Raw genomic sequence first — 22,106 nt, forward strand, 5'->3', positions numbered from 1 at the left:
TGCAATGGGCCGTCATCATGGCCACTGCACTTCGGCCTGGGCGACAGAGTGACACTCTGCTGCACAAATAAAAAAGGAAAAAGGGAAAAGAGCGGAGACAAGCAGCCCCGCTTTACACGTAGGGAAACTGAGGCACAGAGAAGTAAAACGACCTATCCAAGGAAACCCAGCTAGTAAAGGCAGGGACAGGGATCGCAGGCTCTCGGAACTCACCAGTCCCCGCCGGGCGGCGCTTGGCCCCTCCTTTCCCCCGGCGGGCGTGGCCAGGCCGGGCCCGTCCCCTCCCCTGAGCGCGTTCCTGGCAGCCCGGCCGGCCGTTTCCTGCCTGCGTCGCTGAGCGGACTGGTGGGCAGCCCATCTGGCGGCCCCCGCGGGGCGGCGCGGGGAGGCGGCCCAGACTTGCTGGAGCCAGGCGCCTGCCCGGGGGCCCCCCTGCCCGCCTGGAGAACCCAGGTGTGGCCGCGGCGGGGGTGGGGGGTGGTGCTTTCCTTCCCGCTCGTTCGGCTCTTCCTGACGCAGGAGGGCAGGATGCAGCCTCCTCCCGTCCTCTCCTCGGCCTCCGCCTCCCGCGCTCTGGCCCGGAATCCTGGAGGGAATCCAAACGCGGGGCGGGGAGGCCGGGGCAGGCCCCTGAGGCCCCGCCCCGATAGCCATTTGATACCACCGCAAGTCTTGACCGTGTTTTGGGGTGACCCAGCTTCCTTGCTTGTGCAAGAACAGCTGAACTCTGACCTCCTGGATGGCTGACTTTTACCTTACTCCTCAGGGACCCCAGACACGATCGTACGAACCGAAGGCACTACTGCTGTAAGCCATAGCGCTTGACATTATCCATTTATTCAGCGGTTTCAAGTCGCGGCAAGCGGCGTTTGACCACTTCTGTTCCCTGCCCAGTGCTTAACTGGTACCTGGTGCCGGCCTGATGGAGGTTCTGAAGGCTTTCCCTCAGAAAGCTGGACCTGCCCTGGGAAGTAGGTCCTTCCCCCCTTCACAGTCGAGCACAGGACAGCGTGGGCTAGACCGCTCCATTCACATTGCAGGAGCCAGCCCTGCTGTCAGACAGACTCCGAGGTTGCCGAACCTTCTCCAACGCTGCCCCGCAAAAAGGGAACCAGGGATCCAGTATCCTGATCATGTCAAACAGCACCACGGTGAATACGAGTCTTGGAAGCCAGACACTATGGGTTCACATGCCCCCTGGGCCCTTACTTACGGTCTCTGCCTCAGTTTCCCCATCGTAAGAATGATGTAGGTACCTCAAAGGGTGGTTACAGCGATTAAGTAAATCTAAGATACATTTGAAACTTGAACACGGGTTTGAACTGTGCGGGTGCACTTATACATGGACTTTTTTTCTACCTCTGCCACCCCTGAGACAGCAAGACTAACCCCCTCCTCTTCCTCAACACAAAGACCAGGATGAAGATCTTTATGTATGATGATCCACTTTCACTGAATAATTTTTTTTTTTTTTTTTGAGACAGAATCTCGCTCTGTCCCCAGGTTGGAGTGCAGTGGTGTAATCTTGGCTCACTGCAACCTCCACCTCCTGGGTCCAAGTGATTCTCCTGCTGCAGCCTCCCAAGTAGCTGGGGCTACAGTAGCCTGCCACCACGCCCAGCTAATTTTCGTATTTTTAGTAGAGACGGGGTTTCACCATATTGGCCAGGCTGGTCTTGAACTCCTGACCTTGTGATCCGCCTGCCTTAGTCTCCCAAAGTGCTGGGATTACAGGTGTGAGCCATGGTGCCCGGCCCACTTAATGAATATATTTTTAAGATTTATTTTTGCATTCCCTCTACTACTAAATATGTTTCTCTTTCTTACGATTTTTTTTTTTAGACAGAGTATTGCTCTGTTGCCCAGGCTAGAGTGCAGTGGTGCCACCTTGGCTTACTGCAAGCTCCGCCTCCTGGGTTCACGCCATTCTCCTGGCTCAGCCTCCCGAGTAGCTGGGGACTACAGGTGCCCGCCACCATGCCCGGCTAAGTTTTTGTATTTTTAGGGTTTCACTGTGTTAGCCAGGATAGTCTTGATCTCCTGACCTTGTGATCTGCCCATCTCGGCCTCCCAAAGTGGTGGGATTACAGGTGTGAGCCACCGCGCCCAGCTCTTTTTTCTTAGTAACACTTTCTCTAGCTTACTCTATGATACAAATACACTGTAGTACATATAACATACAAAATGTTTTGACTGTTTATGTTATCAGAATTATGTTATCAGGTAAGGCTTCTGGTCAACAGCTGGCTATTATTTGTTTTGGGGACTCAAAAGTTATACACAGATTTTTGACCATGCAGGTTAGTGCCCCTAGTCCCTGTGTTCTTCAAGGGTCAGTTGCACTAGCACAATGCTAGTGACATGTGAAACACAAAGCGCACACTGGGGTCTCAGCAGGGCTGGTTTTCCCCTTGGAGCCCTCTCTCCTATCGCCGTCCTGGGATACTGAGGCACAGAAACAGAACCGAACGAAGCAGGGTAGAACTTCGGTTCTAGAGCAGTTTCCTAAGAATCCACCCCAAACCAGGTGAGACTGGCATCAAGCCCACTCAGGGCCCTGCCCAACCACCCACACCCCCTCCCCCGCATGGAGGCCCAATCCTTGCCCGGCCTGGTGCCATTTTTCCATGGGACTCTGGCGGTGGCGGTTCACATCTGGAGTCTAGACTCGCAGGCTCTGCGGGCCGGGCCTACCGCCCGGGCTGGGCCACCACTGCCCGCTGTTTGCTCAGCTGAAGCTGGTTAATTGGAATTAGAGTGGCCTCTGCGGTGCCGGCTGGCCGGGCGGGCCCTGGTCCGCTGCTCCGGAGGTCTGCGGAACATCTGGCTGGGCCAGGACAGTCATTAGGTGGCAGGCGCTCGGCGCCACTGCCACCTCAGCCTCTGCCGGGGGCTGGTGGTGACTCAATAAGGCTTTTGTGGGCCCTGGGCCGCAGAGCCAACCATGCTGTGTGCCTGGGCCGCCTGCCCCATCTGCCGCCCTCAGAGGGGCCTTGTTCCAGGACCACATGGCCTCAAGCGTCGGCTGGAGTGGGTAGAGATTCCAGAAGCCACTGAGAGGGAACCCCCCTCCCTGAAAGGAAGAAGCCTTTTGAGATTTTCTACCCCTTTTCCTTCCTATAGAATCCTGGAGCCAGTCAAGTTGAGTGGCTGGGCCTCAGGGATGCCCAGCACACCAGCCACAGTGACTTGGTCACAGGGGTCTAGGGAGGAGCTGCGGTCCTTAGGAACTTGAAATTCAGTTTGGCTTGGCTAAGGTCAAATTGATGTCCATAGGCAAGCTGCCTCAATTCCCTCATCTGCACAGTGGAGCTAATAATAGCATCCACAGCCCAAGACTCAGAAGGAAGTGAAATCCTCTATCAAGGTACTTAGTACATGTTAATACCTAGTGAGGGTACTACAATCACGCTCCTGAGTCTCTGGTCATGATTGTCCTTCGGTCACTTCCGAACTGGAAGCCACTGTTATTTTCAGCCTTTGAACCTGAAGCTTTGGGCGAAGAAGAGCCCTGGGTCCGTCAGTCCAGTGGCCACCCTCTTCTGTTTCCCCACTCAGTGACTTCATACCAGGTGCGTGGATGAGGGTTGTGGCCACTGTTTGCCTGGTTTGGGGTGGTGCGGGGTCGGTCTCCTGCTGGCCAGGGCTGCTGTCTTCAGCAAACTTTAGGGAAACCTGGGCCCCAAGATTTCAGCTCTTAGGCCCCAGAAAGCCTCTGACAATCACTAGGCTCAATCCTTCCTCACTCCAGCCTCTCTAGAGGTCCTGTCCTGGCCTTGTGCTGTGACTGGCCCCACAGCAATTTTGGAAAGAAACCCAGGAATGCGCAGAATGGGAGAGATAAAGTCTTGATCTTCAGGGTAACTTAGACTCCAAGCCCTCACCAGACGAAGCCATATGGACACAGGGACCAGGGAGGTTGGCAGGTTCTACAGTTACTGCTTCCCTTGTGAGTCAGGTCAGCCCTGGGTACTCCGCACTGCTCTCACCACGGTGAGTGGGGGACTCTCATCTGCTAGCACCCTTGCTGCCCCCAAGTGTTTCCAGGAAGGTGGTGAGAAAAGTGACAGCTGGTGAGAAAGAAGGCTCGTGGGCCCCCTCTACTGGCTAAAAGGTGTTTTTGGGGTGCAGGGCTGGCCAGGCACTGGGGTGGGCACCCTCAAGGGGCTTGCAGAAAAGATTCTGGGTGGGCAGGTGAGACCTAGAAAACCTACGGCAAGACACTGGGTGCTTACGCAGAGAAGCTTCCGGGAGCACAGTGGCTCGCCCTGGCCATGGGATGAGTTTTTAATGTGAGGCAAAATCAGTCCACAATACAAAATCTAAAAATCACACCCACTTTTCCCACTTGGCTCCAGGGGAGGGGGGAAGCTGGGGGTTTCTTTTGCCTGCAGGGTGTGGGGAGGAGCAGAGGAGGGCCAGGAGAGGGAGAGGGAGACAGAGGCCACAGAGGCCTGGCTGGAGGTATCCTGCTGCCCCCTGTCCTGTCCTGGAGCTGCCCTCAGCCTCCTGTGCCCTCTGCCCATGCACGCCTGTGTGGGCCCAGCCCCCATCTGTCTGGTCTGGCCCTGAAAGGCTCGGGCACCAGCCGCATCATTTCTCTTTCTTCTCCAGCCCCTTTGATGCTGATGCCTCTGTTCCTTTGGATTCTGTCACTGCCGCTGGATCCTTAGGATTTGACTCCTCATAACTGACCAAAAACAAAACAATAATAATTCATTTAGAGGACAGGGTGAGCAGAACCTTGGTTGTCCCCTTCCCCCACCCCCATCCTAGGAAAGCGCCTGGTCACATGCAGAGCGTCAGCCCTGTGTCCACTGCCCAGCACCTAACAGCACCTGGCCCCAGCCCTACCGCATGCCCTCCTCAGACAGGCTGTTCTGCTTTCTCTGAGCCCGAGGGTGCCAGGAGGCAGCACCCAATGGAAGAGAGGTTGGGCCTGGGCTTGTGTGGGCTGACTTCAAGCTTCCTGAACCTTCTGCTATAGCGTGGAAAAAGGGGCGGCCATGACAAGGCTACAAGAGATGGAGATAGGCTGCCTCCCAGGGCACACAGCATCAATCAAACAGCTCAGCCCCAGAGGTGAGGGCACTGCTGTACTGGCAAGTGGCAAGGTGCTGCTTTGAAGACAGACACCCTGGCTTAGCTCCTTCTATGGGCTTCACTTTTCAAGCAACTGAGTTCATGCCAAGGACAATACACATCTTTCCTCAGCAGATCAACCCCGTGAGGCAGGAATGTGCCCACTTACAGATGAAGAAAGTAAGTGACTTGCCTAAGGTTATACATATTCCTTGAATGGTAACAGTATTTACTACTGCATGACAAGGGCCATTTCTATCCACTATGATGTGGGCCCCGCATTACTGTTGAGGGCAGGAAGCTTAGGCGTTGTCCTGCTTCCCAGCCCCATGGCTGGGTGCAGCCACTGCCCAGCGGTTGTGGAGGAGCTGCCTCTTGCGGCCTACTCCTGGTAATGTTCCCTGCCCTGTACAGTGGAGCTGCAGTGTCTGCCCTACCTTGGGCCCTGGGGCAGTAGGGGGAAGCGGGCAGGTGGGCACCCGCTGGGCATTACATGGCGCTGGGATTCTGCGGGCGCCGGCGGCGAGGGCCAGCTAGCTTCTGTTGCATGGAGTCGGCCAGGCTGGCTGGGGAGCCCGAGACTGTGGGGAAGTGGGTGAGCCTCGGGGTATGAGGCAGGATTTCCGCCGAGGACTCGTAGCTGTGTGAGAGACAGAGAAGAGACAGAAAACAGCGATGGATAGGGAAAGACTAAGGGAAGACAGAGACTTCCTTTCCACGGAGCAGAGAGCAGAACTATCTTGTTTTTACCTATTTCTGCACTTCCAGATTTTATGGAAAGAGTATTTGGAAAATGAAAAAAGAAAAGATGTACCTAGACAAAGGGACATCAGGCCACTGTGCAAAAGAACAAGCATGCTCTAGAAGTGTATGTGCTGCTGTGGAAACACCTCTAAGAAATACCGTGGAAACGCAAGGTGCAGAATGCTCAAAGAATGCCACCGTCTGTGCAAGAAGCGGTATACACACGTCTGCATTTCAGTGCGCAGGTGTCTGAATGTGTAACACTGTTGGCCTCTGTGGGGTAGCTGGAGCATGAGGGTGCTCTCTCTGTTACAGCTCTGCAATTTTTAACTATGTGAATGTGGTACCAATATAAACTAAGTAAATCAATAAAAAAAGGGGGGAATAAAAGGGAAAAGTAAAACAAAAGGTGGAGAATCGGGGGAGAGAAATGGGGAGGAAAGAGGGAGAGACAGAGAGAGAGAGAGAGAGATCACTTGCTTTTTACCCCAATCTAAGAATGTCCAGGGTAGGAGTGGAGGACAAAAAGTGGGGGCAGGGTACCTGTATGGCAGAACATTTAGCACCAAGCAGGTAAAGGCCACGGGCACTCTCTGCCTTGTGTATTCAGAGCTTTGCCTGATGAGGGCACAATAGCATTGGGAGGTTACCCCAAGGGGAAGGGCAGGGAAACGTGGGCTGGATGGGAGGCAGAGGGAGGGTGAGACGTGGGTGCTGAGCTCAGGGATCAGGTGCCATGCCCGCTCCTAAAGCTCCCCGAGACCTGTCCCCAAGTTCACCCCTAGCTCCCCTTGCCTAAGACCACAGAGCTTTGCTGGGCGAGGCAATGTGGGCAGGCAGGCTGCGGGCTGGGGATTCTAGGCAGGACAGGGAGGGCAGAGGCAGGTCCGGGGGAGGGGTGAGTCACAGGCTCCCCTGCGGGTAGCCAGGTGCACAGGAGGCCCTGGCAAGCACTCTAGGGACAGCTTGGAGGCCAGGCAAGTGGAACTGGGCGGAAGGCACCCGAGTAGGCAGCTTTAATCGCAACTGGCAGCTATTTCTAGGTCCCTGGCAGGCAGGGTCGGCAGTGCTGGGGGCAGACAGCTGTTGGAGTCACGCAGGCCTTGGGGTATGGGTGGGGCTGTGTGCAGGATGTGGCAGGTGTGGATATGGCCCTGGGGAAGGGGTATCTGTGTGAGATACAAACAGATAAAGAGAAAGCAGTGAGCTGTGGGTTACAGCCACAGAGGTGAATGAACAGGGACTGACACCTGCCTTCTACTTAGGGCACTTTCTACCACACTAGGGCATCCCACACGCCCCCTGTTCTATTACTCACATGTGAAAACTGAGCCCATGAGAGGGGAAGACATGTCTGAAATCACCTGGGGGCAGAGTCACCAGGGCTTCTGACAGTAGGCAGAGAAAAACCCACAACAGCTATTCTTAAGATCTGGCTAGCATTTGGATGGGGGGATGCCTAGAGGGCCCTGATGCCTTGTGCTCCCCTGGATCCTGGCTCAGGGGAAGGTTCCTACTGGTACCCACAGGCCAGGTACCCATGTACTACTGGTGGAAAGGGCGAGGGGTGGGGCTGGTGGCAGGAACAATGTTCCCCCAGAGAGGTGTACAGACACCACCAGCAGGTTCCACTGACTGCCAGCAGGTGCACTGGTGCCCATGAGGACATCTGCCCCCCACTCTGCCTTACCTGAACATCTCTGTCACTTCTCCCTTGGCCAGCGCCACCAGGACAGGAAAACCGATGCAGGCGGGAACCAGGTATAGGAGGGCAGGCTATGAGAGGACACAGGCTGGTGAGACCATGGTGGGCACAGCACTGCTTCAGGGCCACACCCAGCACCCCAAACCCCTCCTGGGCTGAACTGAAGGACAGTGACTGGTCCAGGACCACAGCAAATCAGTGGCTGGGCCTGAACCCAGGGCTAACTCCCAGACAAGGGTTGCTCCTCCTGAGAGGGAATGCAAGAAAACTAAGAAACTCAAGCAGGCAGGGCTTCATGGGTTCCCAGGGGTTTGGCTGGCAGCATCTGAATCACCTGGGTCACTAGGTTCAAAATGCAACTTCCTGGTTTGGTCCTACTCCCAGAGACTCTGCTTCCTGACGTCTGGGGCTCACACCTGCATTTTAGCAAATGCTCCAGATGCTATTATAGTGATGATGACGCCACAGCTGCTATGTAATGAGTACTTGTTGCAGCCTGTATTAAGATGACCTAGCTGGTCACCGGCTCCCCCAGGATTCACATCCAAGCAATTTGGCACGTCTGTGCCGAGACTCCTGATAAAGCTGGGTTTGGAGAAAAGGATAGTTATACTAAGACCTCAATCATGAACATCTACTGTACAGGCACTGAGCTTAGCCTTCCCAGAACAGTCAGCCCACTGGCACATCCCATGATGGTTATCCTTTTGCAGAGGAGGAAGATCAATGCTTCACAAGGAGAGGGCTCAGAGACCCAAATTTTTTTTTTTGAGATGGAGTCTTGCTCTGTCACCCAGGCTGGAGTGCAGTGGCGTGATCTCGGCTCACCGCAAGCTCTGCCTCCCGGGTTTTTACGCCATTCTCCTGCCTCAGCCTCCCGAGTAGCTGGGACTACAGGCGCCCGCCACCTCGCCCGGCTAGTTTTTTGTATTTTTAGTAGAGACGGGGTTTCACCGTGTTAGCCAGGATGGTCTCGATCTCCTGACCTCGTGATCCACCCCTCTTGGCCTCCCAAAGTGCTGGGATTACACGCTTGAGCCACCGCGCCCGGCCCCAAGAAGAATTTTTAGAGGTGCCCACTTGGATGACCAGGGAGAACGGCTCGGCTGCTGCCATTCTCCCTAGTCATCAGGACTTGGGCCAGGGTTCAGGAGTTCATTAGTCCGGAGTCCAGATAGCCACCCAGGGCCCAGCCTGGCTGCAGTTTCCCAATAAAGGAGGACTCCTGTGTGACAGAGCTCTGAATGGGAGCCTTTTCCCAGTCCAGCCAGGCAGAAGGCGAGGTTGCCACCTTGTGGCCACTGGAGGAACTGGCTCTGGGCTTGGACTCCAATAAGGGGCTGAGAGCTGCAGAGACCTCCAAAAGGCCTCTTAACTAGTCCTCCAATCCAGGTCCAGTCACTCTCTGCCACCCCTTGCCATATGCATGTTACTCTCAGCTTACACGCGCTTGAAGCCCTTGAGCAGAAGTGAGAGGCAGTTCCACAATGGTTCTTGGTTTTTCTACTTATGGGCTAGGGGCCTTTTGACCTTCTATAAAGTAATACTAGGACTAAATGAGTTATTAGCAAAAGAGTTCAGTACAGTGCCTGGCACAGAGTGATTTAAAAAAACCCCAGCTTTGGTGATTAATTCAAAGATGACTCGTCTGTATTTGGGCCCTGGGGAAGAGGAAAGGGGACAGAAGCAGCAAGCCCAGCGTTCCATGGTTACTGGGTAGTGCCGGGATTCACAACAGGGCTCCCTTAGCCCCTGTTCCATGCTGTCTTTCCCATGGCCAGGGCTTGACAGCCTGGGTGTGGTTTCTATGCTGACCCAGGTTTGAATCCCAGCTTTATCACATACTTGCAGTGTGGCACCTCAACTCGTTTCCCTACTTGTTCACAAGGACCCTCATGGGTGCAGAGCCTGGCACGTGGAAGTGCTTAGCGAACAGGAGTTCTTATTATTTCCAGCAGAGAGTAGGGCAATCCTGTCTGCTCACTTTCCCCTGAATCTTCCCCTCTCAAGGCCACAATGAAGGCTCCCAGTCCTTGTGCTATGTTGCCTCATTCTGTGGCAGCTCAGTACTCCATCCTCATCTTGGTGGGAGAAGGAAGCAGAGCCTGGGCTACTTGGGAGTAGGGGGAGGGAGGCCCCAATACCCAACACCCACTCCAATCCTGTTCTTCTCTGTCTGCTTCCCACTACCAAGGCTGAGAAGCCAAACCCTCTTTCCTGGACTCTCCTGTAGCCAGGGTTGCTTTAGGACCCCAATCTGGCCCATGAGATGCTGAGAGGGTTCTGGGAAAGTTCCTGCCTTCCTGATGACGGAAGCAGTCATGGCTGTTATGCTTTTCCCTCCTTCTTGCCTCTAACGTGCCCATGCTGCTTGGCGCAGTGGCAGCCATCTTGCAACCACAAATGAAAGGCCAAGAGAATCACAGACATGACTGCTTCAACACCAGTGGAGAGTGCTTATCTCTGGACTGCTTGCATTTGCAAATAAATCCTCTGTAAGTTCCTCTATTTGCAGTGAGCTGTTCTTGACACTCTGATACCATCCTGCTCACCTGAGCATGCTTGAAGATGTGCATGATGAAGATGGTAAGGCCCAGGCCAAAGATGTAGGCTGCAAAGCTGGTGTAGAAGTAGGTGTGGGTATTCTTCTTCAAGCTTCAGGGAAGGTGTGAAGAAAGAGGCGGGTTAGATATAGGTTAGATATAACACCCCTTCTGAGGGAGCTGGGGAAGACCCTAGAAGTTGTGGGGGTGGGAGTCTGGAGGTGGGTGTCCATGCTGATACTGCCCCCAGCTATGTGTCTCTGGACAAGTTGCTTTCCTTCTCTTAGCCTCAGTTTACTCATCTGCAAAATGGGAAAATGAGGAGCTCATCTCCTTGGTAGTTATGAATGTCAAATGCTACAACCTAGAACAGTGGCCGTAAGATTTTAGTCAGCATAAAAATCATCTGGAAAGTTTGTGAAAAAATGCAGGATTCAAGGTCCCATCCCCAGGGAGTAGATCTAGTAGCTCTAGAGCAAGGTCCAGGAATCTGCATTTTGAAAAAACATCTGCAGTGAATCTCATACTGTTGGATCATGCTTTGAGAAACACAGATACAGAAAATGCAAAGGTAAGTTACTACTTTTAAGTGCAGTGGACGTAATAGTTCAGTAGCTGATTTGTGGTACTAACAGATGCTGGCTGCATAAATAAATGCCAGTGGCTTCCTGGAGGTGATTCATTCAAGATCAGCTTCAGAACAGATGAATCATATGCAGCCCGACATTGCCATTACGTGACTTCACTCTCCAATGCCAGCTGCATAACCTCTGCATGTCCCCAGTGCCTGGGATGTGCCCAGCCAGTACTAAGGACTCAGTTAACATTTGTGGAATGAATGAGTGCTTCTGATGCCCTTCTCTCCTTGTCCTGTGTGCTTCTAAGCCTTCAGCTGCAAGTACATTGAGAACTTGCCTATCGTGAGAACTTGGGTACAAGTGACTCCCTTTGGGAATGTTGCACTGATTCTGGAATCAGCTGAGGAGCTGCTTATGCTGTGAGCCCAGGCTAGAAATGAGACTCTGTCTCTGAAGGTGCTGGCAGTCGAATCTGTTTCCAGCAAATAGCCTGGGAGCTTCTGATGGGTTTCACTTTGTATTACCTCTGAACAGCCAGGAGTAGACACGGCTGGCATAGACATCCCTCTAGTTACAGACTGGCCAGGCCTCTTCCAAAGGTGACTGTGAGCCCATATGCTCCTAAGGTTCAAAGTAGCACTACACTAATAACCCAGGTGTATGTGAGTGGGAAAAACCTAAGTTTCACATGGAAACTGGATTTCAGTGATGCTGGTAGTAAGTCTCTCATTATCACTGTCACTGTTATTACTGCTTTTGCAACTATCAGGCATGAGGAAACCAAGAGTTCACAAACCACCTCAAAGTTAAGTGCACACACTGCCAGTCCTCACAGGGATGCGGAGCATAGAATGAATGGAGCTGTTGCTGGCGCCCCCTGCTGACGGCAAGTCCTGTTGCACACAGGTGCATTTACTCGGATAAGACCTTTCCTGTGTTTTAAATGCTGACCTAAGATTGGCCCATCTTCTCTCGTGCTGTCTACAACAGACTGAAAAATGTCTGAGTAAAGAGAGGGCAGGGAACAGCTAGAGCAGCTGAAACATGATGACCTGACCCTAGGCTGATAAAAGATGATGATGATGACTGCAACCAGGATTCAACCAAGAGCTACTGAGGTCAGTATGTGCTCAGCACTCTCTCCAGATTTTCATGGTAGGAACTCTTGTTATTAACTCAAGATGAGAAACCGGAGGCTCAGGAAGGTCAGGCCACTTGTCAAGGTCACACAGTGAAAAAGGACTGTGAGTACCACCAGGCCCTTGTGGGTTTAAAACTCTTGGCCTGTGATTCTTAAAACATTTTTTTGACCACAAGCTCTTCAAACACTTAGAACTTCAAGATGCAAAATGCAGATAAAATCAGAATTGCTCTGGCTGCTGTGGGGTGGAGGGTCTGGTCCCCTGAGGTACCTTCTCTGGGTTCCTGAAGGCCACTGGAGAATCCCTGGAGAACCCCATGCTGGGGCAGGCCCTCACTCACTCACCTGATGTCAAAGCGCAGCAGCAAGGCAATGAAAATCCCTGTGGGAGAAAGCCGGGGTTAGAGAGTGAAAGGGAAGCAGCAGGGCAGTGACCTAACAAGAGACTGGGTCCTGGTCCCCAACCTGGTGTTCCGTCTTGGAGCAATCATTGGAGACCAAGGGTGTGGCCAATACTCTCAAGTGCCAGCAGAAAGTCCCATTTCTCTGCCTACAACAATGAGAGTGGCCCAGGATTTTGCTTTGGCCTGGGACTACAATGACCCAGCCCCTCACTGCACCATACTGTCACACTGTGACTGCCCAAATGCTTATCAAGTGCCTACGTACCAGACGCTATGGGCAATGCAGGAGTAGGCAAAATAACTGCTCCCACAGAGCTCAGCCAGGGGGACAGGGTAGCCACCCTATGACATACCTCAAATAGTCATGGAAATCACTGTGAGACTGCAACTGTTAAAGAGCGCTTCCACTTTGGAAGGCCGAGGTGGGTGGATCACGAGGTCAGGAGTTCAAGACCATCCTGGCCAACATGGCGAAACCTCGTCTCTACTAAAAATACAAAAATTAGCCAGGCATGGTGGCACGCACCTGTAGTCCCAGCTACTCAGGAGGCTAAGGCACAAGAATTGCTAGAACCCAGGAAGTGGAGGCTGCAGTGAGCCGAGATCGAACCACTGCACTCCAGCCTGGTGACAGAGCAAGACTCTGTCTCAAAAAACAAAACAAAAACCGAAAAACAGCCAGGTGTGGTGGCAGGCACCTGTAGTCCCAGCTACTTGGGAGGCTGAGGTTGCAGTGAGCTGAGATCACACCACTGCACGCCAGCCTGGGTGATAGAGTGAGACTCCGTCTCAAAACAAAAAACAAACAACAAACAACCCCCCTTCCCCCAATCTGCCAGGCATGGCGGTGCACGCCTGTAATTCTAGCCACTTGGGAGGCTGAGGCAGGAGAAATGTACTTCCCATGTCTTGAGAAGCTATAACAGGATGAGACCTAGGCTGGGCGGGGGCGAAGGAGGGGAAAGAAGGAAGGCTTCTTGGAAATGCCACATGCCAGGAGGAGAGAACAGCATGTGCAAAGGTCCTGGAGAAAGAGGGCTCAGGAGATGTGGCAGGGACTGAGGGGCCACTAAGGCAGCTTGCCTACCAGCAGGAGATGAGATGGACCAGCCCTGTAGGGCCCTGAGGATCACGGGGAGGAGTTGGGTCTTTATCCTCAGTGAAGAGATGCCCTGGAGGAGTTCTGAGCAGAACAACCTAAACAGATTTTGAAAAAGACCCCTGTGGCAGTTGCGTGGCTGGATGGGAAAGGAGGAGGGGCAAGTAGCGGGCCATTTGAAGGCTCCACAGGAGCACAGGAGAGGGTTACCTCGGTCCACCCACCTCACTCTGAAACTTCAAAACCAAGCCAATTATAAGCAATGGTTCTGCTAAAAAAGAAAAAAGAGAAAGAGACATCCCAGAAGTCTAAGCATCCCCAAAACACTGCCAAGCAGTCCTGCCTCTGTGCTATACACAAACCCTGTGTGTCTGCCTCCCTCACTGGGCTCTGAGTCTCATTTACTTGAAGGAAGGCGTTGATAAGAAGCACTGCCTGGGCCAGCACAGTGGCTCACGCCTGCAATCTCAGCACTTTGGGAGGCTGAGGCAGGTAGATCACCTGAGGCCAGGAGTTCAAGACCAGCCTGACTAACATGGTGAAACCCCGTCTCTACTAAAAACAAAATTAGCTGGGTGTGGTGGCACATGCCTGTAATCCCAGCTATGCAGGAGGCTGAGGTTGCAGTGAGTTTAGATTGTGCCATTGCACGCCAGCCTGGGCAACAAGAGCAAAACTCCATCTCAAAAAAAAAAAAAAAAAAGCACTGCCTGTCAACATATGATTAATTTTAAAGAGGGAAATGAATTAGTTCTCGATGAATACTCTGTAGGAGTAGGGAGTTGGTTGGGGAGAGAGCAGACAACTGCAGTTATTCTGCAAACAAACTGAGAACTCAGCGCCCCCTGGCAGCTGATTTCTACAAGTGTTCTCCAGCTAATCCAGGAGTCAGAGCTCTGCCAGGGGCTCTCACTCCTAAAGTGCATCTGGCCTTCCAAGCAACGCTCCACTGAGACTCTGTTATCAACTTACATTTATTGTGATTGCAGGACTCCTGGGGATATATATAGAGGGTGGGGGAAGGACAAATATGCCGAGATACCCTGTGCTTGTCTCAAGCCCAGAACTTATGACAAGGACACGGGGGAAGTTTGTGTGGGTGCCTGACAGACCGTGCCCTGGAGAATGAGTCAAATGCTTTACAGGACTCCATTTCTTCTTTCTGACGGAGATGCCTTCTACTGGGGAAGCAAGTCTCCCTGCCTCACAGCACTGCAAATTATGAAGACACATGGGTGCAAGCCCACACCCCATGGCCTCCGGCAAGTCAAACCTGTTTCCTTATCTGTAAAATGCAAATGCCCTCTATCTCACTGGACTGCTGGGAGAAGTAAAGATAACACATAAAAAGCACCTAGCACCATTCTTGGTACACAACAGGTGCTTGATAAATGGTAGCTGTTGCGATTACCATCTTATTACTGCTAGTGCTGCTGTAAGAGCAATTCTGACAGCGTAGCCTTTTTTCCAGCTGGATAGCGCTGGTCTGAGTCCTGGCCTTGTTGCTTACTAGTGTGTGAATTTTTATCAGTCCCTTTACTTCTGAGCTTCAGTTTCCTCACTGGTAAAACAGGGAAAGCCTCTGTGTCACCTCCATGTGTCACAAGATGCAACTGTCACAAATAGAAGTGCCTGTATCAACCTAGGTGATCAGAATTGCTAATAGCATCCTGCCCTGAAAAGTAAGTCAGCCTTTAATCTGCTGCTTTAAAAGAATTCCTCTACTTTTAAAAAAAATAGATGGGGTCAGCCAGGCGTGGTGGCTCATGCCTGTAATCTCAGCACTTTAGGAGGCCGAGGTGGGCAGATCACCTGAGGTCAGGAGTATATACACACATACACATACACACACACACATATATATATAATCTCACAATTTGCCCAGACCTTCTTAACAGACAGGGCCTCACTCTGTCACCCAGGCTGAAGCGTAGTGGCACAATCATAGTCTCACTGCAACCTTAAACTCCTGGGCTCAAGCCATCCTCCTATCTCAGCCTCCAGAGTAGCTGGGACTACAGGCATGAGCCACCATAAACTGGCTAATTTTTTTTTTGGTAGAGATGAGGTCTTGCTATGCTGTCCAGACTGGTCTTGAACTCCTGGCATCAAGCGATCCTCCCCACTCAGGCTTCCAAAGTGTTGGAACTACAGGTGTGAGCCACTGTGCCCAGCTAAAACCTTTTTTTTTTTTGAGATGGAGTGCTTGTTGCCCAGGCTGGAGTGCAGTGGCACGATCTCAGCTCACTGCAAGTTCCACCTCCTGGGTTCACGCCATTCTCCTGCCTCAGCCTCCCTAGTAGCTGGGACTACAGGCGCCCACCACCATGCCAGGCTAATTTTTTATACAGACAGGGTTTCACCGTGTTAGCCAGGATGGTCTCGATCTCCTGACCTCATGATCCGCCTGCCTCGGCCTCCCAAAGTGCTGGGATTACAGGCGTGAGCCACCACGCCCGGACTAAAACCTTCTTCTTTTAAGCAAGCTTCTAACCCTCTGACTCTGAGACTAGGAAGACAAGTACGTCCCCTGGGTTCACTGCCCCCATTACTGAGCCCAGATCAGCAGACACACAACACCTCAGCCTCAGTCACTTCAGCTGCCTTCAGAGTGGCAGCTCAGCTTTGCCATTAATCTTTCTTGACTGGTAGTTTGAGCTGCTCCTGCCCCAAGGTGAGGCCAGGCTGTGGGTGTGCAGAATGTGCTCTCCTGCTTGGACCGTGGATGGGGCCCCTGTGTCCATACCCACAGACACACTGACTAGACCCACACGCAGATCCAGGGACTCAAAGGCCAGTTTCTGCAGACAAGCAGGTTTGCATGCACATGCTCCTCTGCTGAGAGTAGACACAGGAGCCCACGTGTGTGTTCTCCCTGGAGACATCTTGACACAGGGAGGAGGAGCAAGGGGGCTATGGCAATTCTGGTACATCTGTGATGCTTGCAGACACTGGGAAGGGGTATGTGTATGTGTGGGTGTGTGTGAGAGGGGTTCAGTCCATTAAGATTGTCATGAAATGTGCTTTTTCAGAGCGTACCTCAGTCTGTCATTAGACTTTTACTTTTGTAGTTCTTGAGCAACATGTGCTCACCTAGACCAGAGGCTCTGTGAAGACAGTCTTGTTCACTGACGCCTGACCAGGGCCCAGCCTGGGGCATGGCACCTGATTGGCACTCTGTAAATAGATGTTAAGGTGGAACGCTTCACCAAACCCTGGCCTGATCCAGCCTTACTTTTTCTCTTTCTCAGCTGGTAAGCCTGTCTGTTTAGCAGTAATCCCCTTGCTCCAGGGAATACTCTCTCCACCCCTTTCACATGGCCCCCACCCTAGCAGGCTCACCTGGAATGACGACATCTCCAAGTCCCAGCATGGCAAAGTTGTTTGCTTCGAGGCCTTTCTCCAGCAGATCCTGGGGAAACACCACTGAAGGGGGAGGTGGGGATGTGAGGAGTCAGCTGGAGCCCAGTTTACTTTGTATTTTTTTTTTTTTTTTTTTTGAGACAGGGGCTTGCTCTATTGCCGAGGGCAATGAGGATTGCAATCGGGAGTGCAATAGCATGATCTTGGCTCACTGTAACCTCTGTCTCCTAGGCTCAAGTGATTCTCCTGCCTCCTGAGTATCTGGGATTATAGGCACTCGCCCCATTTTTGTATTCCCAGCTTAATTTGACTCCTAACCCCGCATTCTTGTTGTATGAAACTCACACATTTGTGTTTCTGGGTGGGACGTGGGGGATGAGGCAGTGAGAGGCTGCAGGGCAATGTCTCCATCGGAGTCACAGCTGGTTAGAGGGGGGAGGAATCGGGTCATCTAGGCTGAAGGTTTAATGCCTTTACTGAGCTATAACTCAAATAACCACACAATTTCAATGCCTTTTTATAGCTATAGAACACTTTAGTTAAATGGAATTGACACTAAAGCCCAGTATATAAGAAAAGAGCCACACAGTGCCAACATCTACAAGGTTTCCCATCTCACAACAGGGGTATGGACAGATGGTGGCCCTTGTTCTGAAGCAGGGTGAGCCTGGGCTACAAGCTCCTTCTGTATTTGCTGAGGGAGAAAATGCCACACACACGCAGATTCCTTCCTTAAGGCCCCTCACTCAGAAATCTTGCTGGACAGCTTGTTTGAATAAATACAGATTAGGGAGAAATGTCTCCCTCTGTGTCTAGTTGTAGCAAAAGGAGGTTGTAACTGGATTTCATCCATAGGGCCTTGCAAGCCGAGTAGTTACAAGTGGGCTTTAAAGTCTGACTTGTGGGTCTGTGGGTCTGAGCCCTAGCTCTGTGCTCTGCACAGTTTACTTACCTGCCTTAGTTTTCTCACCTGTGAAATGGGTAGACAACAGAACTGACCCCTCAGGATAGTAGTGAAGATTAGATGATTTGTACACACTGTTAACTGCTACCCCATGCCTTCTTTACTAATCCAGTCCTGGTTTTGTGTGAGGCAGCCTTTCCAGGTGATAGGTCAAGTGTGGTGCAAGACTAAGCCACTCAGGAAAATCCTGTTCCTTGAATTCCTTACTTGCGGGTAAGGGGTCAGCTCTGACCAACAATATGTTTTTTCTTTTTTTTTGAGACGGAGTCTCGCTGTGTCACCCAGGCTGGAGTGCAGTGGCTGGATCTCGGCTCACTGCAAACTCCGCCTCCCGAGTTCACGCCATTCTCCTGCCTCAGCCTCCCGAGTAGCTGGGACTACAGGCGCCCACCACCTCGCCCAGCTAGTTTTTTGCATTTTTTTTTTTTAGTAGAGACGGGGTTTCACTGTGTTAGCCAGGATGGTCTCGATCTTCTGACCTCGTGATCCGCCCGTCTCGGCCTCCCAAAGTGCTGGGATTACAGGCTTGAGCCACCGCGCCCGGCCTGTTTTTTCTTTTTGAGATGGAGTCTCGCTCTGTCGCCCAGGCTGGAGTGCAGTGGCACCATCTCGGCTCACTGCAAACTCCGCCTCCCGAGTTCAAGTGATTCTCCTGTCTCAGCCCCCCTGAGTAGCTGGAATTACAGGCATGCGCCAACACGCCCGACTAATTTTTGTATTTTTAGTAGAGATGGGGTTTCACCACGTTGGCCAGGTTGGTCTCAAATTCCTGATCTTGTAATCTGCCTCCCAAAGTGCTGGGATTACAGGTGTGAACCATCACACCTGGCCATTTAAAAAAAATTTTTACTTTTTATACATACATACATACATATATATATATATATATATGTATATATATTTGAGACGGAGTCTTACTCTGTCACCCAAGCTGGAGTGCAGTGGTGTGATCTTGGCTCACTGCAACCTTCATCTGGCCAACAATATGTACACAGAGGTACACAGGGTTTTTGCGTAAGCTTGTGCTTCCCTAATACAGGGATAGGTACCCTTGCTCTGCCTGCCTCTTCCTGCCTTGTATGTACAACGCATAGTGATTTGGCAGATTCTCTCTCAATCCTCGTACCATTCAATTCTGAGTGGCAGAGACTATAGTCTCCATTTTACAGTTCTAGAAACCAGGGCTCAGAGAGGACAAGTATTCTCCCCAAGGCCACACAGTCAGCAAGTGGCAGAGCTGAGATTCAAGTCCAGGAAGCCTGACTTCAGCATATGTGCACTTCACTGTTCTGCCTTTCTGCCACTGAGCTCTAGTCCTAGCAGTAGAAGGCAGTGGGTCTTCCCCCTAGCCCAGAAAACCTGACCCTAAGTATCAGAAACCAAATATGACAGCACCACTTCCCTGCTCGGAGCCTTCTAGTGGCCTACGGGGCAGTGTTCAAGCTCCTTGGACAGGCATCTTTGGCTTCCCAAATCTGGCCTCTGCCTACCTCTTTCCAGCCTCTTTTCCCTGAACTCAGCTACGCCCACTCCCTGATTCTCTGCTCCCAGGTCCCTCCATGCACCTTCCTGCCTCCAGCCCTTTGCTGAAGCTGTATATTATCTTTCAAATGCCCATACTGCCCCTGCATGGTTGGGAAATGTGTATTCATCCTTCATGACCCAGGAAAGATTTTCCTGACACTCTGGCTGGGTTCTCTGGGCTTCCACACATCCGGACTCATCCATTAAGGCATGTGGGGAATGGAATAGCTGTTGCTCCAGCTGGCCCAGCATCTGTTCCTTTGCTCTGGAGAACTCCTCTCCCCTTGTACACTTGGTTCTGGGGGGCTGCCAATTCCAATACTCTGCCCCCAGACACTGGAGAGGACAGTGACCCTGGCCTATCCATCATGATCCTCCATTTCTCCAGTGGGAGTGTCTGGCTCATGGGTCAGGCCAGGCCTTGTAGGTTTATTCAGGCCAAAGCTGGGAGAAACCTGTTTTCCTCTGGGGTCACTAAGCTGGAACCACAGAATTCAGGAGCTGTTTGTGGCCATGAAGCTCTCCCCAACGCAGGGAGAAAGGCTGTCCACAGTGGTGGGGAGTGAGTCACGAGAAAGACAACTGTTTCTTGATTCCCTGAATGGAATCTCCCCCAGTCTCCCCCAACTACTGCCTGTCGCCACGAGCCAGTGCTTTCGTGGCACGCACTCACTGCTGCCTGCCCTCCCGGCAGCATCTTCCTCTCTTCCTTGCTAGCATGCCTGACGGATTCTGTTCCCCTCTTTGAGTCTTGTAATCCCAGAAGGTGATTCTCCACTAGTCTAAAGCTTAAACTCTAAGCCAATCATGTTTCCTATCCCCCTCACTGGTGAATGGTTTAGACTTGGGCCTGTAACCCAGTTTTGGCCAATAAAGTATGAGGGAGGCTGCACGGGAGATTTGGGGAAAACCATCCCTCCCTGAGACATCATTTCCCCTTTCTTTTTCTGGACATGGCTATGTGAGGAGTCAATGCTGGGAGCTGCGGCAGCCATCTTGGGACCATGTAGGGATGACCTAAGGGGCAGGTGGACATGCTAAGAATGCTCCTGAAGTAACCTTGGCTCTTGGTGAAGAGAGGGTTATTAACCCACTCTGAGCCTGCTACCCCTGGGCTTGCTGTAGTGTGAGATGATAAAACTCCCCCCTGTTTAAAGACAGTTACACAGGTTGAGTATCCCATATCTGAAATGGTTTGACCAGAAATGTTTCAGACTTTTTTTGAATTCTGGAATATTTGCATATACATAATGAAATATTTTGGGGATACAACCTAAGTTTAAACATGAAATTCACATTATACATATAGCTTGAAGGTAGTTTTATATATGTACACATATACATACATATATTTATATATATATAAATTTTAGAGACAGGGTCTCATTCTATCATCCAGGCTGGAATGCAGGGACATGATCATAGCTCACTCCAGCCTGGATCTCCCAGGCTCAAGTGATCCTCCTACCTCAGATCCTCCCAAGTAGCTAGGACTACAGGTGTGTGTCACCACACCTAGCTAATATTTTAATTTTTTGTAGAGATAGGGTCTTGCTGTTACCCAGGCGGGTCTTGAACTGCTAGCCTCAAGTGATCCTCCCGCCTCAGCCTCCTAAAAAGAGTTTTATACAATACTTAAATGCTATTTTCTGCATGAAACAGTTTGTGTTAAGTCCTTATGTGTGGAATTTTCCACTTGTGGTGTCATGTCAGTGTTCAAAAAGTTTTGGGTGTTGGAGCATTCTGGATTTCAGATTTTCGGATTAGAGATGCTCAACCTGTAGGTGGATTTTCTATTACTTATAAAGAGTGGATACACCGAAGAACAAAACCAAGGCAGTTTCAGCGGCACGGGATAGATAGCACCTGACACTCAGGTGCCAAGGGGACCCCAGTGAGGGGTGCTACAGGTCTTGGCTTAGAGGTTTTCTCTCCTCTGCATGTGCCCCTGCATGCGCCCCCCGAGTTGGGTTAAACAGTTCCCTCTACGCTTGCTCCCATTTTGCCTCATTTCACACCATGCTGCACCATGACCAAGTGGCCAGAGGCCGGGGCCTGGGCATGATGAACACAGTCAGATGAATCAATGAGAATAAGGAAACCAGGCTGGAGAGCCACAGGAGGAAGAGGTACATGGGGAAGAGATAGGAGGATACACTGACTGAAACGGGCTGTGGGGGCATGGCCTGGCAGGGGTAGGGGAGGGGTTCCCTGTGGCGGGGTGGTCACTTACGTTTTATTGGTGCCTCAAAGGACTTGGCCACTGTCACCATCACATTGGTGCCAAATACCTAGAAGGAGAGAAGAGCAGTATGAAGGAAGGAAGGGGCTGTGGGGAAAGAATGGCTGTCCCTGGGCTTCTAGAAGTGCTGTTGCCTGGAATCTGAGGGGAGCTGGGAAGGGCTCCGGTGCAGATCTGAAGTTGAGGTGAGGTGGCCACTGATACTGGTTCTGGGCAACAAAGAGGGGAAATTTGAGTGAGTATAGAAAGGACCTCTGATGGCCCAAGCCAGGCCTCTGATGGCCCAGCCTATGTTTGTTCACAGTTCTGTTCCTCCCAAGTGATAAAATCCCCCAGCGCCACCCACTCAAGAGAAGAGGCTGCTTGGGGCCAGGAAAAGCGTGCCCGAGTCAAGCTGACCTCAGTCCCTCTGCGATGCCTCTCAGAGTCAATGTGAGAGGCGTCACAGGCCAGGGCTGGTGTGCAGCTGAGCACAGATGGCCTGTCCTCCCAGGTAAATGCCCTTGCTGGGCCCATTCATCAACATTCTTCCACCCCTACCTGAACTTCTCTGAGTCTCAACTCCCTTGCCGAGGAGACATGGGATTCGGTAACACCCCTACTGGCAAGGAAGATATGCAGGTGGTTGGAAGGCACCGGGCATGAGTGTGCTCTCAGAAAGAGGTGGAATCTGCTCTCTCTGGCTCCATCTCACATATGGGCCCAGAGAGGACTTGC

The 22,106-nt window shown here is 51.9% G+C and overlaps 1 protein-coding gene and 1 long non-coding RNA gene across 3 annotated transcripts in view; one reads left to right on the top strand and one right to left on the bottom strand.

The window, feature by feature from the left end:
• The first annotated feature begins 331 nt into the window (after window positions 1–331).
• LOC105524769 lies at window positions 332–6,208 on the top strand. The gene is made up of 3 exons (XR_001003806.1): window positions 332–453; window positions 671–796; window positions 5,851–6,208. It is a non-coding gene; the product is annotated as an uncharacterized LOC105524769 (long non-coding RNA).
• The window catches only part of HM13 (histocompatibility (minor) 13), a 56,646-nt gene continuing 38,790 nt past the window's right edge, over window positions 4,251–22,106 (bottom strand). Inside the window, exons 7-13 of one of the 2 annotated variants that reach the window (XM_011960152.1) lie at window positions 21,381–21,438; window positions 16,639–16,722; window positions 12,139–12,175; window positions 10,084–10,186; window positions 7,517–7,602; window positions 5,576–5,722; window positions 4,255–4,690 (exon numbers count right to left, since the gene is read on the bottom strand). In XM_011960152.1, the coding sequence (XP_011815542.1) occupies window positions 4,594–4,690; window positions 5,576–5,722; window positions 7,517–7,602; window positions 10,084–10,186; window positions 12,139–12,175; window positions 16,639–16,722; window positions 21,381–21,438 (612 nt within the window). In that variant the 3' untranslated portion in view covers window positions 4,255–4,593. Of the gene's footprint in view, window positions 4,691–5,575; window positions 5,723–7,516; window positions 7,603–10,083; window positions 10,187–12,138; window positions 12,176–16,638; window positions 16,723–21,380; window positions 21,439–22,106 lie in introns of both variants that reach the window. The other variant, XM_011960159.1, reaches the window with a different exon arrangement.

This window comes from Colobus angolensis, unplaced genomic scaffold (assembly GCF_000951035.1).
Source record: "Colobus angolensis palliatus isolate OR3802 unplaced genomic scaffold, Cang.pa_1.0 Scaffold114, whole genome shotgun sequence".
In the NCBI taxonomy this organism is placed as follows: domain Eukaryota; kingdom Metazoa; phylum Chordata; class Mammalia; order Primates; family Cercopithecidae; genus Colobus; species Colobus angolensis.